The sequence below is a fragment of the Semicossyphus pulcher genome, unplaced genomic scaffold (assembly GCF_022749685.1).
Source record: "Semicossyphus pulcher isolate SPU_LCO1_2020_fin unplaced genomic scaffold, fSemPul1.0.p SCAF_28, whole genome shotgun sequence".
NCBI classification, from domain to species: domain Eukaryota; kingdom Metazoa; phylum Chordata; class Actinopteri; order Labriformes; family Labridae; genus Semicossyphus; species Semicossyphus pulcher.
This window is the reverse complement of record NW_027211702.1, coordinates 5868498-5885570: the sequence shown is the minus strand read 5'-3', so window position 1 is coordinate 5885570 and position 17073 is coordinate 5868498. Positions and strand designations below refer to the sequence as shown.

Here is a 17073-nt window from a genome sequence, read left to right as displayed (position 1 = left end):
TGAATCCGAGCCGCGTTCATCATCTGACAACGGGAAACACACTGAGCTCACACAGAAGAATCCTCCATCATTAAAGAAAGAAGGTGTTTAGCTGATGAACTTACTGCTGAGTTACAGCCGGAGTGGACTCCTCTTCTCTCCTTCACTTTGCTCTTATTCTCTCTCGATCTTCTTCTCTTCTCTCAGTCTCTTCTTTCACTCATCAAAAACTCCTCATAACTTTCTGTTCCCTTCATCCCCTCTCTTTCTTTTCACATCTTCGTCTGTCGCTGCCGTCCTTTTTCTTTGCTCCTCTCTCCTTTATGTCCTCGTTTAACTCCTCCCCTCTTCTCTTATTTTACCGTCTCCCTCCCATTATTCTCTCCTCCTCTCCGCTCCTAGCTCCATCCTCTCCCACCTCTTCTTTCCTCTTGTTTCCTTTGACATAATCTTTACTTTTGCATTTTTTCACCCCCATCATCCCTTCTTTTATTTTTTACTCCTTTCCTTTCAGTCCCGACGTTTCTTATTCGCTTATATTTGTATTTCCTCACTGGCTCTTTGGCATTCTGTGTCCCAATTCAGGGGGCTGCATCCTTAGAAGGATGCGGTCTACGAAGCACGAGTCATTCGTAGCCTGCGTAAACGCTAAAGCCGAACTGAAATGAGACGATCTGTTCTATGGAGGATTTCCTGTTTGCATCACCAGCTGTTCCCACTTTTACCCTTGTGTCACGAAACGCCACTCCTGTCACCTAGCAACAGGTAGCTAGCGGGCTTGTTTCAAGGCACCTTATGTTTTGTTTTTTACATTTTTATCGCAGCTATTCGATTGAGTTGAAACCAAAAACTGACATTTTAAAGTTTATTCCTTGGCGGCGTATGAATGTCAGGATACATTGGGCCACGAGGGATGCACCTGATGGATCCTTCACAGCCCGGGAAACGGAGGACGCATCTGAAGGAGCCTGCGAATTGGGACAGCCTTCGACGTGCCGCTGTGACGCAATCATCATCATGATGGATGCAGCCCCTGAATTGGAGCTTTCCACTACTGCACCCTTCCTGTCTCCTCTTCTTCTCCTGTTTCACACCCGATTTTCACCCTGACGAGATGTTCTTGATTTTTGCAGAAATATTTTAGGGGCTGGTTTAGATCCGTTTACTTGTCAGGTGAAATATTGTTCAGCTCTGAGGGGAGCTTTACAAAGTCTGACAAAAGAACCCCGATGTTATCACGGTAATGTCGTGACCTTTATCTCTCCTCGGGCTTTGAGACTAGATTTATGACACAAAGCCTTTGTTACACACTTCAGGTGTAACGTTTGAGAGATGTGCGATTAACGGTAATGCATGTAACAAAAGGCGTTTGATGGGAACATGGAAAAATATGATCCATGGACCCTGTGTGTTTAATCTTAGTAATAAATGTACAACTGCAGAACAAAGAGAGTCACTTTCTGTGATAAAGCACACACACGCGCGCACACACACACACACACACACACACACACACACGCAGTACTGTACATAAAGACACAGATGTCATGGCTTAACCAAATGGCACCAGGATCTTAACCACAGCTTAGTCGTCTTTACACTCCCAGTGTGTGTGTGTGTGTGTGCGCGTGTTTGTTATTGTTCATATCATAAACACAGACATAGAGGTCACAGAGGTCACAGGTCTGTTTGTTACATAATAAATGTACAATGAATTGAAGTAATGGAATAAGAATACGAGTGCTGTTAGTTGAGGGACTGTTAACGAACAATTTTACCAAACGTTAACAAAAAGGGAGAGGACACAAGGAGCAGACGAAACGAAAAGTTTAATTAACAAAAAGACAAAAAGGCAACAAACTAAAGCTCACTGTGAACAGTCCAGGTAAAATCCAACAAAAAGATCCAACTGAAAGGTATAACCAAAAATCCAACGGAAACACAGGGAGTCACAAGGAAGTCCAGAGGTCCGTTTCAGAAAGCGGGTTTAGTGAAAACCCCGGGTTTGTTAACCCTGAAATGAGGGAAACCTCAGGTTTGCCGTTTCAGAAAGAGAGGTAACTTTAACTCTGAGTTGGTTCCTATGGTAACTGAGTCTGTGAACCTAACCTGGTCGCGAGCAGGTTTTCTTCAGGAAACTCAGAGTTTCGCTCCGTCTCCTCCCTCTAGAATATAAAACCCTCATTCGACTTCCTCATTCATTCAGCCCGTCTCACGCGTGTGTTTGAGCGGTTACAAATTTTTAAAAAAGAAACGTTGCGTCTCTGTGCTGCTCTGACCGCTTTGCAAAAGTCTTTTATATTTATGATAAAAAAAATCAAAAGACAAATCTGTGTCAAAGTCACCATTTGTAGATTTTCCACCACCACTGCCGAGAGCACTCAAATAAGACGTCGTAAGTTATTGGATTCTTTTTTTTAAACTAACACATTCAGTTTAATCAACATGAATTATAATGTATGCGAAGTCAGCATCATGTTAGGGATAAAGCTAATGCACATTAAAACAGCCACTGAATGATATTTAATCTGTTTCATATTTAAAATATGATCTAAGTGAGGTTCAGCCATGAGCCTGTTCTGCCTGAGCCGCACCTTTGAATGATGTTCTGGTATTTTATTCTTAACTGCTTCCATGTATGTTTTTTTCTCCCGCTGCATTGCTCCTAAATTAATATAAATTTTAGCTTCTGGTCGTGATTAAGTATTAAATAAATAGACCAGTTCAAACTTGCGCATTTACTCGAGCAGCAGTTTCTTCCCACGCCGCTTCTCTCTCTTTTGCAGCTGCAGCCGTGTTACTTTATCTTTTTAAAAACATGCTCGTATTCGCTGAACGTCCGCGTGAGGATTTTGAGCTCCACTGGATTTTGACCTCTTTTTGTACCGTTGCCATGGTGAATCGTGGTGTCAGGGCTCCATTAATGCTGGCTTTTTATAACTCACTTAACTCCGGCTGAACCTACTCAGAGTTGATTGAACTCACTCTGATCAGCTGTTCTGGAACTGAAAACTCAGAGTTTCCTATCTAGATCGACTCAGAGTTCAGGGTTAGACTCAGAGTTTGTTGAACCTTCTTTGTGAAACGGACCCAAGGTGACAAAGTAAAACAGGAAATGATCTAACCCATGAAACACACATGAAACACAGAACTAAAGTAGACGAAACAATGACGAGGAATCCACTAAGCACAAAACTAAACTATAAGAACTCAAAGTGACCAAGAAAAACAGGAAATTATATCTAAACACCAAAACACAAAACCAGAACTAAACTACTGTAGAAACTCTAGAAAGACACACGTGACGGTGTGTAGTATCACCGATGACTATAAAGACGGCTGACGCGTCTCCACATCCTCACGTACAAACATGCAGAGGTGGAAATAAAATATTGTCCTCAAGTCAAAGTACAACTTACTTTGATGAAATTTGACTTTAGTGCAAGTAAAATAACCAGTCTAAAAATGTACTCAAGTAAAAGTAGTTTTTTTTACAACAGGGGGGGGGTCTCTGCTGTAAAGTGCAAAAAGGACAAGAGGATATAAATCTCAAACTAGTTTTTAATGAAAGGAAAATCTTTACAAATTGAAGTGCAAAAACAAAATAAACATGGAGGAGGCGGGCTTTATGAGCTATACTGCAGCCAGTCAGCAGGGGGCGATAGAGAGGGTTTGGCTTCACTTTTAGAGAGCTGTGATGTCGTCCATCTTTTTATAAAGTCTATGAATTAATCCCACGTGTGTAGTTTAACAAATGTAACTCATTTAGCTTAGTGGTTTTGGTGCTTAAACCTGAAGGGAGAAAACAAACAACCTGTGATCATGAAGGTTGAAGGACTTGTTCTATTCACACATGCTCAGGTCTCTCTCTCTCTCTCTCTCTCTCTCTCCCTGTCTGTCTCATTAACACCACAGCTGTTGCAGTTAAGCTGGAGGTTAATCATCACAGTAGAAACACAGTGAATGTGTGTGTTCCCAGAGGTACTAATCTACTCTAACAGCAATATTATCTAATGTCATAGCAATGACATGATGCACACAGAGTCCACGTGTCGTTTCTCTCTGTAGCAGCTCATTCCTGGTCGAGGATGGCAACAATTTAAAATGTAAATAAAAACAAAAATATACCACTACGACAAAAACAAAACTTTACAAGCAGAGCTGTATTTTGACTTTGGTGCGGATCAGGTCTGAAGCATTTAAAACATCTGAAAACACACACTGAGGATTACCGCTCAGAAAAGCAATGACACATGATACACACCGGAGATGGGGACTCAAGGTTCAGACTTGGACTCGAGTGACACTAAAGTTACACACAAATGTGACTTGAGACTTGACTTGGACTCAAAGACTTAAGACTTGCGGTTTAGCCAGCAGCCCATGTACAGAGGCTATAGTCCTCGATGTGGCGGCTCCTCTCCCACGCTCAGGCCTCCAGCTACGTGTCATCCCCCACTCTCTTCACCTGCAGCTGCTGCAGTGTCATTTGTCAAATCCTTCGGCTTTAATAACTTTACCCAAAGCAGAAACAAAAGAAATGCCAAATGCAGTGTCAGCGGTATGAAAAGAAAGTTGCTGTATCGACCCCATCAAACTTTATCGGGCACCTGAGAATGCACCAAGCTAGGTCAGTCAAGTTAGCAAACATGTAGCCCAGCTGCTATCTTACGTTAGCTTTAGTGCTGGATTGGCCTTGGTATGACTCATCCACGTTACGCTGCCACCATCTGCTGGCTAACATCGTTATCCGAGAGAAACACCACGTTAATTTTTAACGCTGGCTAAAGGCAAGTTTAGGTTTCAGGTTTATTGTTGACCACGTAGCGTTAACGTACTAGCTTGTAAGGTTACCATTAAGTCGGAGATATACTTGCTATTAGCTATGCATTCACGTGCGGATGATGGCTGCCCCGCATTCCCTGCGTCTGTTGGCTGTGTTGGAGCGTTGGCTGTGCACGTCCTCAGAAATGAACACTACTCGGACGCAACATGCAGTATGCTCATGAACAGTAGGGGCAGTGTAGAGGCAGAGGGGATGTGACAGGGTCGACATAGCAGGAGGGACAACAAGGGCAGAAAGTTTTGAAGACAAGCTGACAAGTCCTCAATTATCCACATCAGTACGATGTGTCGTTGCCACTGCACAGAGACAAACATGCCTGTCAAACAGCTGCAGACAGATAAGTTCTGTTTTAGAAGTCGACGTGGAAACCTGCAAAACTAAATGGAAACAAGTCCAGGAGCGTTATGTCCGTGCACGGAGGAACATGTTGGAGAGACGGAGCGGGGACGGTGATCGTGATCTCAGAGTGAACATCACAGTAACCTCCTCAAGTGTCTCCATGTCTGTTGTTTACATCCTGCACATACGGTAGTTGCATGCGGCCTGAGCTCTCTGGTGCGCCCTCTAGAGGTATCCTCCAGTAACACATGTAGTGCAAAGGCAAGTATGTGAACAATGACGTTCATGATGCAGCCTGTGGATGATGGTGGGTTGTCTCAGACTGCCACCTGGTGATCAGTAGTTGTTGGTGTAGCGTCAGCTAAGAAGTGCGACAGTAGAAAAAGAGGGAGGCAATTAAGCTGTGTAATCTCCACCTGTGTGCTCCTTCACCGCCTGTACTGCTCACCTGTCGTCTCCTCTGGTTTGGCGTGGCGTCTGTGCTGCTCACTTTGTTTGGCATCCTTAACGGTTTATAACGAGTAGTGCTGTTTTTAATTATACACGGTCTCCGTCATTGTGTCGCTGCTGTTTTATAATATGAAGCTCGTGTGCCATTGTTGTTGGGTTTGTTAGGAAGCAGACGGTCCCCCAGGAGGCAACACGTTTGACGTTCCCCTAATAATTAGCTCCCTTGGTAGTGGAACGAGGTATGTAGCCCTCAATTTATGTATGATTATAAATCCTTGGGACGTTTCTGGGATTTGTTTGAATTTTAACAATGATTGCTTCATTTTTTTCTCTATTAAATTGTGTTTAATTGCACTTCTGGATTTTATAGTACCTGAAGTCTGAATGTGAAATTTGTGCTCAGTCACGTTTTTTGTTTTGTTTGTGACCAATATTAATTGTGAAAGCTTGTATATTTACACTTTTTTTTTCTCTTTGCTGTACTTTCTAACTTTAGTTTTCACGGTGCTCGGCAAACAATAACCTTTAAGCTCCAGTACGAAACTCTCCACCTCGTTCATTGGTACCAAGGGCCAGCTCACAGCCGGTCGTGTAAAGTTAAACAACAAGTATATCTCCGGCCTGACACTGCTGGGAGTGAGTTGTAACCATCTCTGATACAAACACAGCACACTGATGTGGTTATAACTCCTGTTTGGTCATGTTTAAGTTAAAGTACGCAGCTGTTGGTCAGAGTCACAATCAGTTTATCATGTTTTAAATGTGACCTGTGACCTTTATTTCTTTTATCGTTTCCTGTGGCTCCACTGGAAATTACAAAAACAAAAAGCTTTTCATTGTAAGTCAAAGCTTCACAGTTTACACGCACCTGTCACCTCTGGGATAAACACCATGGACTCCTTTTACGTGTCTGATTTTTGTATTAGGTCAGTGTGTATTCTAGTGTGTGTGCGTGCGTGTGTGTGCATGCGTGTGTGTGTGTGTGTGTGTATGTAAATAAAGTTTTAATGTTCATCTTCTCTTGGCTGTTGACAAAATCCCTCAACAGACGAGTCAGATGGAAGGCATGACAAAACTTTGATATCATGTCACACATAAACACACACACACACACACACACACACACACATAAACACACACACACACACACACACACACGCCAATGTCTTCTTTAAATCCATCCAAACAGCTGATCAGCACGATGATGCAAACTTCCCTGCTGGGATTAAAACAGCTGACAGAATCGTGTCTGTGTGTGTCTGTGTGTGTGTGTGTTAATAAGGTATGGTCGGAGCTCGCCGCTGCGTTTGTGTTTCACCTGTTAGTCCATGATTGGAGGGCTGATTTCAAATGAGATAAAATATTCAGATATCAACACAAAACTCAGAGAACGCGTGTCAAATAATCTGAAATTGAATACATTACATGAGTTAGTTGTAGTTGTATTTCGTCGTCTGTCACTTCCTGTTACCCTTGTGTTGCTTTACTTCCTGCCTTTGTGACTGTGTGCCTCTCCCTTATTGCTTTCACCTGTGTCTTGTTAGTCTCACCTGTGTCTGATTACTTCATGTGTATGTAAGTGTTCCTTCCCTCTTGTGCCAGTTTGTCCTCATCATTCAAACCTCTCCTGAGGATTTTCCTCCATGTTGGACCTTTCATTCCCGGACTCTGTAAAGTAAGCTTTTTGTTTTTGTTTTAAAATAAATCCTTCGTTTAGTTTGCATCTGGGTCCTCTCCCTTTTTTATATGGACATTTATTTAGTGAGATCCTGCAGCTTTTTACAGTAAAAGAATGTTAAGTTAAATTTTTGATGAATCAAAAATCTATCTCGACTGTTTTCTCGGATGCCAGTTTGAAGATGACGTGCAGCAAGTTTGGTGTTAACTGAGCAAAAAAAAATCTGGGAGGGTTGGAAAGGTACGGAAGCCCTAAGCAGACATGCATCCATGCGTTTTATTTAGTCTCTCTTATTTATCCGTAAACATACTACAATGCACAGTGTTGGGACACTTTAGGACAGGGATCTCCAGCAGGTAGCTCATGGCCTGGATTTTAGTGGCTCGCCCAGAGCAATGATGCAGCAATCTCCATCAGCAGTTCGGGTCAGTTATGCTGTACGCCAGTTTAGCTAACGTGAGGAGTTCGGTGCTGTTAGCCTGTTTAGCTGTTTATTTATGATGGACAGGGAAGGTGGCCACGCCAAGAAAAAGCAGAAAACAAACTATCTCCACGGTGAGTGGGAAAGTTTTATTCACGAGTGTGAAGGACAAATGTGTGTGCCTCATCTGTGGTACCAAGGTTTCAGTCGACAAAAGAATCAACACGGGGCGCCACCAGCAGATACAGCTATGTGATGCAAGGAGCTCTTGGTCAATTTAATTTTTTCAAAGTGGCTCTCAGATGACAAACGCCTGGAGACGACCTGCTTTAGGACAGTGAGGACTTTCTCTCCCTGAGAACACATTTGAGTGAGCTGATAGCAGACCTAAGCAGCTGCAGTTTCCTCCTCACATCTCTGCGCCCTGACATCGTAGTGTGGTCCGACTCATCAAAACATGTACTCATGCTTGAGCTCATTGTGCCATGGGAAGAGCGGATGGAAGGAGGGAAGCCTATGAGCGCAAAAGAGCAAAGTATCAGGAGCTGCCAAAGAAGAAGCTGGAGAGCCCCATGTTGGGGCTTTGCAGGACAGTCACTCCGCAGAGAGTACACGGCGCCTGGCATCATAGAAGAGAGACGAAGGAGAGACGTTTCCTTCAGCACAGACGCAGCCGAAATATTACTGATGATGTGCCCTAGCATAGCCTAGCGTTTCTGAAAGTACATAAGATGTTTCTGAAAGTACATATTAATAAACTGTTCGGGGCTTTGGTGTCTTTGGTTACAGTGGGACACTTGATATGAACACACTTTGTGTTTGAAAGTCTGCCTTTCTTCTCTCTCTTGCTTGGTGATTGTTGAGCAGTGGAGCATGTAAAAATGAGGATGTGGCTAAAGTCAAAGGAAGACGTGGAAACGTGGTTAAAATCCTTTTACAATCTCCTCTTATTCACTTCCCCTTTAATCCTTTTAAAGCTGCTGCTCCTCCTCTGCTCAGACGCTCCTCCGTGCCTTCCTTTAGCTCCTTAAATCTCCTGTGAAGAGGGTTAAATCATTTCTTTATGAGCGAGAACTGTCGGAAACTCTCGTCCTGCAGGTGAAGACAATAAGCCTCAGCATCAGCAGCGTCGGGTTTAAAGGTCCCTCATTGTTAAAGCTGCTGTGGACACAACACATCTCAGCTGCAGCTCTGACTGGATCCAACAGGTTAAATCTGATGTTCCAGTCAGTCTTTATGGGAATAATCTGTCCAATCAGATCATTCGCTTTAAACAAGTTATAATATAAGATTAGCAGGATAACAAAGGAGAGATTAGAGCCTGATTAGTGTTAGATTAAAGTGAAATGTCCCACGTATCCACCGTCCTCTGATCCTGTTCCTCTTCCCGTGCTTTATTTAGTCGTTACACAAAATTGTAAACAGACGACAAGTGATGGAAAGTTACTAAGAAGATTTACTTCAGTACTTCCTGATTAAGATCTGTGGTCATATTGATGTCTTACTTGTTTAATAAAGGTAAGGATTCATGTTACCGAAACAAGCGTGATTTCTGTTTCTCCCAATATCAATGCAAAACTTTAAATCCACTTTATTTACAAAGCACAACATTTTTAAAACAAAGTTTACCAAAGTGCTGCACTTAAAAAAGCAGAAATAAAAATACATAAAACACATTATGAAATATACAGTAACAGGACAATAACACGACACAGAAAGACAGAGACCACACAAACTCTCATGCTGGGTTAAAAGCCGAGGAATAAAACTAACTTTTCGGTATGATTTAAAAGTTGGTCATTGGGGGCCATCCGAACGTGGGAGGGGGCTCGTTGCTGAGGAGACGCGGTCACCCCTGGTTTTCAGGCTCGTCTTAGGGACGACAAGAAGCAGCTGATCCAAGACCTCAAAAACCTCGAGGGGTTAAAGGCCTGCAAGATGTACTGAGGTGCTAACACATACAGAGATTTAAAAACAAAGAATAAAATCTAAAATGAACATGGAGCCCTTTGATGGAGGCCTGGATGGGGGTCATGTGTTCTCGTTTACAGGTGCCTGTTGAGAGAGGAGCAGCAGCATTTTGGACTGACTGTAAGCGTGCAGGTGAGGCCTGGTTAACGCCAACATAAAGGGCGTTACAGTCGTCCAAGAAGGTTGAGATAAAAGCATCTATCACTCTCTCAAAATCAGGACTGAATCATATTCAGTGCATGCTTATATTCAGAAGAAATCCGCTCACACTTTGTGCAGAGAGGCGTCATTTCACAGATGAAGTTACTGAAAGGAGAAATTCTCCCTGGAAAAAGCTGCTGTCAGTCAAAGCTGGTGTTCTCTGTGATCGATAGAAGCAATAATATTTAAAATTGGCGCCACAGATGTGGAGAAAGTTGTACAAACAGCTCCTGGTTTCACCCATTCTACATTCCTACAACACCCAGCATGCATTGCGCCCCTCCTTCTGAAAGGAACGGCCCAGCCAGAGACGCTGGAGGGAAATACTACCGCTGCAGGTACCGGCTCAGAGCGGGACAGAATCTGAAATACGACGAGAATATACCGGTGCATCGTCAAAAAAATCTTCAGGTCTGCAGTCGACATTTCAAACCTGACGATTCTGAACGAGACATGACATCAGAGGCGGGCGTCCTAGATTAAGGAAGTGTAGTTCAGCGAGCTCCCTGGCCTCCAGATGACGCATTTTACGTAGTCTGAGGGATGTTTTCCATTGGAGAAGCGGATAGCTTCCTCCAAAGGCACAGAGCCAAATTGCATTTATTGTCTTACATTAATGGCATTAGCCCCCCATGATAGGACTGAGGTTGAAAAGAGAATAACATGATAAGCACATAAGGTGTTGGGATTGCTCCAGTAGCTACAAACAATCGAGCAACCGAGGTAGACCCGCGACTCCCGCGCCCTGTGAGGTAAAATGTGTTTATCACAGGAGTCTGGTGTGTTTGCAGAGAGCGATGTAACGTCTGTCTGTGGTTAAAGAAATCATCTTCCTCTGTAACAAAAAGGTCTCTCTCTGTAGGGATCCTTTCTGTCATGTTGTCAGACACTTAGAATAACAATCTGAGCCTGTCAGTGGAAACAACAAGAACTTTTAGTGGACGCACTTTGATCGATCAAGGATTATGTTGCAGCCATTACAGCCTGTTTCACTGCTGCTGTCAGAAGAAATCTAGTTGTGCAATCCTAAACTTGTTGTAAGTAGTAATTCAGACTCCATAATATGTAGAAATAATAAAATAACCCTTTAAAAGTAGCTCTACCTCCAGGGGATACAGCAAGTAACATTTAAGGTTTTACTTTAATACAAAACTTGATGTTTTTTTTACAGCAGTAAATTTGGACAGATTTCTTTTTGTTTTGTCCCCGTGGTCGTCTCACTGCTCCTGCCCCAAGTCGGACTTTAAGTGTTCCCTGTGTCCACATTTAAACTATACAAGAATTATTGTCCTGATTTATTTTAAGTACTTTATTATTTTTAATCTACCATCTAAAGTGAGAGCTGTGAGCTGCAGCAGCTGGCGGCCGACAGACTGCAGAACAACAGCTGATGTGTTTGTTTAAGATAAGGGAGCAGCTGATAATCAATACTAACCTCTTCAATAAACTCTGAGATAACAGGCAGGCAGAGCACCCGTTGAAAATACCCCCACATAACTCAGAGAGAGAGAGAGAGAGAGAGAGAGAGAGAGAGAGAGAGAGAGAGAGAGAGAGAGAGAGAGAGACAGAGAGCTTCAAGGGAAGGTTTTTGTTTCTAATATGAACTTTGAAACTGAATTTCAGAGCGTAGGAAAGTTGTTTATTCACTACTTAAGCTTTAATTTCATGTTAGTTTGAATGATGTGAATATAATTCCAGAGACAAAGTCATTCCTGTTTCTCACAAACACAAAACTCTGCAACAGAAAAAATCATGAACACAACATCACTTCATGTTTGTATTTAAACGACAGCTCAGTTTGTGCAAAGAGACAAAAGACACAAAAAACTCATCATGCATCTTTTACAAAAAAAATCATATAAGGTAGAGACGCTAAAGAAACAAAAATCATACTTTTCATAGAAATCTTATGTACACTTTCCTTCACAAACACCTTTACGACACAGAGACGGCCTTCCACTGGAAGGATAAGTTTGAGGAGGCATGAGGTGGGCTTCGGTCGTTGCTGTTTGCCGGCTGGTTAACATCCCCAGGAGTAAAACTGACAAGTTTTCAAAATCCTATTAAGATATTTTCCTTTTTTCTGTTAGAGTTGTCTGGACGTAAGAGGAACTGCATGGAGGAAAACTGGAGTAACAAGAAGGTGTTGAACATCCTGAGCATCCCGACTGCTGAGTTTAAAACCCAGAATATCTGATTCAACAACATACAGCGGCATTTCTTCAGCGTAGAACTAAAATAAATACTTTTTAAAAGCTAAAAACTTCTGATTGAGTCGGGAAACTGATCATTAGTCCTGAGAAAAGCAGCTTGAGAAATGTTGCACCGTCCACAGCTCCATCTTTCCCGAGCTGAAGTTTGTGTCCAGCGTCCGGTTTGTAAAAGATCAGAGGAGGAGGAGGAGGGGAAGAAGCAGCGTCAGATACAGGAAGCAGCCGGCCTGAACCGTCCTGACAGCTGACGAACGATACCAACGCACCTCCTCAGAGTCGTCTGTAGGAGAGAGAGACAGGAAACACATGAAGGTCAGGGCTCATCACTCAGTGCAATGTTTGTTTTTAATTACTGCAGGTTTGTTAATACACTTTATGGGTTCTATTTAACGTGTTTGTAGCACTAAGTACCTTTTGTTTGATTTCCAATGCTTTATTTTCTCTATATATGAGATTAACATAATAACTAATACAAGAAACGTGTGTATTGTTTTACTTTTAAGATCTGAAGTCTACACTGTCTGTTTCTGCTGTTCACTTTCCCTCAGAAGGTTTTCTTATCTTATGTTTAGTTCCTGAGCTTCATGCTTTCAGTAAAGGGTTAGGGTTAGGGTGAGGTTTGGATCCACTGATGGGAACACCTGCATACACAAGTGATGGCGTACAGTTGTCTTCAGAAGTTTTTCAACTACAAAATAAATAAGAACCAACTAAAAGCGATGGAACTAATAATTTTATATCCAGCAAATAATATTGACAGAATCCTGATAAATGATGGATATATTTGTTGTTATTTATTGATGCATTGTAGCGGGAGCAGGGCCACACTTCAGCCGCGCCTCCTCCAGCATTCCCATGAATTCTAACCTGCCCCTCTGCTCCTCTTTTGCTCCCCTCCCTCCCACCTCTGCTCCTTTTCTGTTTCGTTCTGTCCTCCTGTCCGTAGGACCCTGACCTCTCCACATCCATGCATCGTTATCATCAATCTGATTAATCAATAAATTGAATCACTTCCTGTTGGTGGTGTGCTCTTTGCTAGTGAAAAGCACTTTGTAATTTTGAATCTTAGAAGTGCTTTTAGCTTTAACATATGTGCACGAGGGAGTTATTATCTCACACTGCCTAATGCATGGATACAGGCTTTTAAAAACACAGAGCCAATGAAAAGGGTGGTCTGGCAGAAATGGTAAGCGTATCAAAAAATAAATGTTACACTTGTTGTGAATGTTTAGGTGCGACGTTTTAGTTGCCTAAATTACACGTTGCTGAACATCCTGCACACAGCAGTATGAATGTTTTGATAAACTCGTGTTTAAGAGGGCTGAAACACAAGGCTGACGTGCAGTTGCTCTGTCTTGTTACTGCAGTACGTTTGTGCAGGAGCGGCTGTTTTTCCAACATGTTTTGCATTTTGGAATGAAAGCCTTTTGGGCCATCAGACTCTGTGGGTCGTTTGCATTCTGTGGGAGTGTACTGGGAGGACTGGGCGGTTACTTTGCTTTTAAAAAGGAGAGAAGAAGTGTGAACGACACAGTTTGCAAAAAGACGGTCTGCCTGCCGGGCGTCGACGGCTCGTTTGAAGCTTTGCAGGTCGTCCGGCTGGTGAATTACTTTGTAAAACACCAGCTCACATGCAGATTTTCAGTGGTTACAGGAATGAATGAAGCCTCTGACTCTGTCTAACCATGAACACAGCAGAAGTTTGAACTCCATCAAAACACGCTAATAATAATAAACCTGCGACTCCTCGGATGATTGGAAAATAATCAACGTATCCAGGCAACAGCATAGAATTAAGAGGTGTTAAGTGTGTTTATATCTTACCACAGTCTTTATGGAAGACGTGGGGGAAGCAGTGCAGGATGCCGTAACCACAGCGACAGTATGAGCATCCTTTCTGCACCCACTCGCCGTGAGGAATCACGCCGCAGCTCCTACAGATAAAACATGAATTACTTCACATTCACTGCTGGTCTGATGGTGTCGTTTTCTTTCTTTAGAAGATTTAGATTATGTGTCAGCATCGTACCTGATGCGTTGGTCGTACTCGCAGCTCCGTCCTGTGAAGAACGGGGGACAAGTGCAGAAGCTGCCGAGGATGCAGGTTCCTCCGTTCTGACAGCAGCTACGACTCTGCTCAGCGCCTACGAGAGAGAAAAGAGACGTTAGAGCTGCAGGCGACAACAACTCAAACTGTCTGCCTCTTTTATTTCCTTCAGTGAGACCACTGAAAGAGGAATTATTAGACTTTTTTTTTTTACATATTTTGGGGTCTAAATGGCTAAAGCGGTAGAAAGCGTTTCGCTTCAGCCTGCAGCTGTTAAAAAGGTGTTAATGGCTGCAGCACAATACTTAGAGGCAAATGAGCCCGATCAAAGAACGTCCACTAAAAGTTCTTCTCACTGACAGGCTCAGATTGTTATTCTAAGTGTGTGACAACATCACAGAAAGGATCCCTACAGAGACAGACCTCTTTGTTACAGAGGAAGATGATTTTTTGAAGCTAGATACCGCCGTAACATCGCTCCCTTCAGAGCCACCAGACTCTATTGGCAAAAACAGTTATTTTACCTCACAGAACAAGAGTTACCTGGCGCGATCAATAAGTGTGTTTATGCATTTGTTTGGCTTTGGTAATTTAAATGGTGAGTTTGGATCCAAGACACACAAAAATACAAAAAGATTTACAACAGATCAAGACAGCAGCAGACAAACAACTCCTGTGTCCTGTGAGGTTTAAATTACAGTTTTTATGAATGGAGCCTGGTGCCTTTGAAGAGAACAAATAACAGCTGCTCTAGTGCTTTCAAAAAAGCATCTTCCTCTTTAACATCTCCATCGGGATTCTTTCTATAATGCTGTCACACACTTAGAATAACAATCGGACTCTGTAGGGCCCTCGGACCTCAGATTGAGCCCCTCTCTCTGCCTGTATCTGTTCTGTATCTGTGAGATAAACCAGAGTCTCCATCTGGCAGCGCATTCCTGTCGTCCTCTGCTTCACATCGACACACAAACACCGAGAGTCACAACAAACATCTGAAAGTAACAGAAATACACTGAAACTAACGGACGACGGCCCCGAACATCCAAAGAATCTTATCGTTAAAACCCTTTCCTTTCTTTCTGGATTTTCTTTCAAAATAAATAAAACAAATAGGGTGTTTCAGTTACTGGAACTGTTAACTGGCTCTGTTAATTACAGTGTTTGTTAATGAAACTTTGATTGCATACTTTTTATATACTGCAAGGGTTAAATGTTGTATTTTTACATTTAAATCTGAAAGTTAAAACAATTTCAGAGCTAATCAACTTTTTAATTCTGAATTCTAGTTTATCTTTTGGTCGTTCTCATACATGTTTTACTTAAACTAAAATATGGACCACAGTAAAAGCAGTGGGGTTAAAAATGGAATAAAGCTTAATATAAAGATTTTTGACGTCTTCTCGTTGGACTACTTTCACCCACGAAGTTCATTCATCACATTCTTTGTTAACCTCCTCAACAATCTAAAAACTGGTTAACATCCTGCCAGTTGTATGACGAGGCACGTTCTCTTCTTGGTGTGGTTTTTGAGCTTCTGTGCATCGAGCAGTTTAGCATGAACTTACTTCCTGTGAGGCCGATGAAGGGCAGCACGGCGCTGGCGTCGCGGTGCTTACGGTCCCCGCCGTTTGCCGAGCTCACCTGGGTAAGCTGACCCAGGAAGTCCTGCGAGGGCTGCCGGGACTTCACCACCACAGAAGAAGACGAGGAAGAAGATGCCAAAGAGGGTGATGAAGAGGAGGAGGTCTGGCTTTTGTTGCACTCGTCTCCCTCACAGCCTGAAGAATAAAAGGAAACAAGGTCAGATTTATGCAGAAACATTGTGTGGTTATAAAACGTTCTCAAGCAAACTGAGGAAGAATGAAACTGTTTCTACATCCTTTCTTCCAGCTTGCATGTTTTGGAACATTAACCTCAAATCACACAGACTTTATATTGTAGCAAACTGGAAAGTTATATTAAGCCTTATAACATTCGTTCCTGCACAGCCGAAAGTCTGCATTTCATTCTGCCAAAGAAGCATGACTATTGAAGCAGTGAAAGTCTGGCATCTTAATTGAATAACATGAAGTGATACAAAGAAGTCTGGATTTTATGCATTTAAAAGCTGCTAGTTAGGAATGCTAAGTAGGCTGTTGCTTAGTGAACATCTGAAGTCAGTCATGCACAGTTTTGCCCCATGTTTTACTGCACTGTTCCTTTAACAGCAGTCATAGACAGAAGCAACAGAGGAAATATGAACTATAACTGATGTAGTCCCCACACTAATAAACATGTTGGTGTGTCACAATAGTTTATCAAGTTGAAATAAAAGATTAAATGTTCATTCACGTGACAGAAAGTTCATGTTGCTATGATATTGTGCATGATGACTTTAATGTCATTGCATTTGTTGAATTTAGAAGCTAAAGACACATTATCACTGTTTCACCGGCAGCAGGCAGAGGACTGTGTGTGTGTGTGTGTGTGTGCGTGTGTGTGTGTGTGTGTGTGTGTGTGCGTGTGCGTGAGTGTGAAACAGACCTGCAGCAGGAGGAGCAGCAGCACAGTGGAGACACATCACTGCACACAGCACGATCCTGGAGACAGACAAACAAATAAAACACTTAATCACAATGTTTAAAACGCACACCATCTTCGCTGCACGGACTGAATGCATTCACGTTTCTTTCCATCTGCAGACTCACCTGAGCAGCTGCGTCCAACTCATGTTACCGGAGAGACGTTTAAAATCCAGAAAGCTCACAGTGAAGGATGAAGATGTTAAAAGAAAACAGTGCAGGGATCTTCACCGGATGAATCTCACAAAAAAACACGTTCCTCAGATAAAAAGCGTGAGAATATTTCCAGAACAAAAATACGTTAAAGGAAGGAAAAGTATCGTCCAGATTCTCAGTGAAGAGATAAGTTTATCGGAGCCTCCTTCTT

The 17073-nt window shown here is 42.6% G+C and overlaps 1 protein-coding gene across 1 annotated transcript; it reads right to left on the bottom strand.

Moving 5' to 3' along the window:
• Positions 1 to 12271: 12271 nt before the first annotated feature.
• Positions 12272 to 16855, bottom strand: tdgf1 (teratocarcinoma-derived growth factor 1). The gene is made up of 6 exons (XM_069677346.1): positions 16833 to 16855; positions 16669 to 16724; positions 15711 to 15923; positions 14128 to 14242; positions 13923 to 14032; positions 12272 to 12378 (listed from the first exon to the last, which is right to left on the bottom strand). The coding sequence occupies exons 1-6, from the start codon at positions 16853 to 16855 to the stop codon at positions 12272 to 12274; spliced, it is 624 nt and encodes a 207-aa protein (XP_069533447.1).
• Between the last annotated feature and the right edge of the window lie 218 nt (positions 16856 to 17073).

Coding starts and splice junctions, on each gene's coding strand:
- tdgf1 (XM_069677346.1), bottom strand. CDS start 16,855: ATGAGTTGGACGCAGCTGCTCAG. Junction 15,924..16,668: donor TGCTGCTCCTCCTGCTGCAG/GTCTGTTTCACA, acceptor TTTATTCTTCAG/GCTGTGAGGGAGACGAGTGC. Junction 14,243..15,710: donor CTTCATCGGCCTCACAGGAA/GTAAGTTCATGC, acceptor TCTCTCTCGTAG/GCGCTGAGCAGAGTCGTAGC.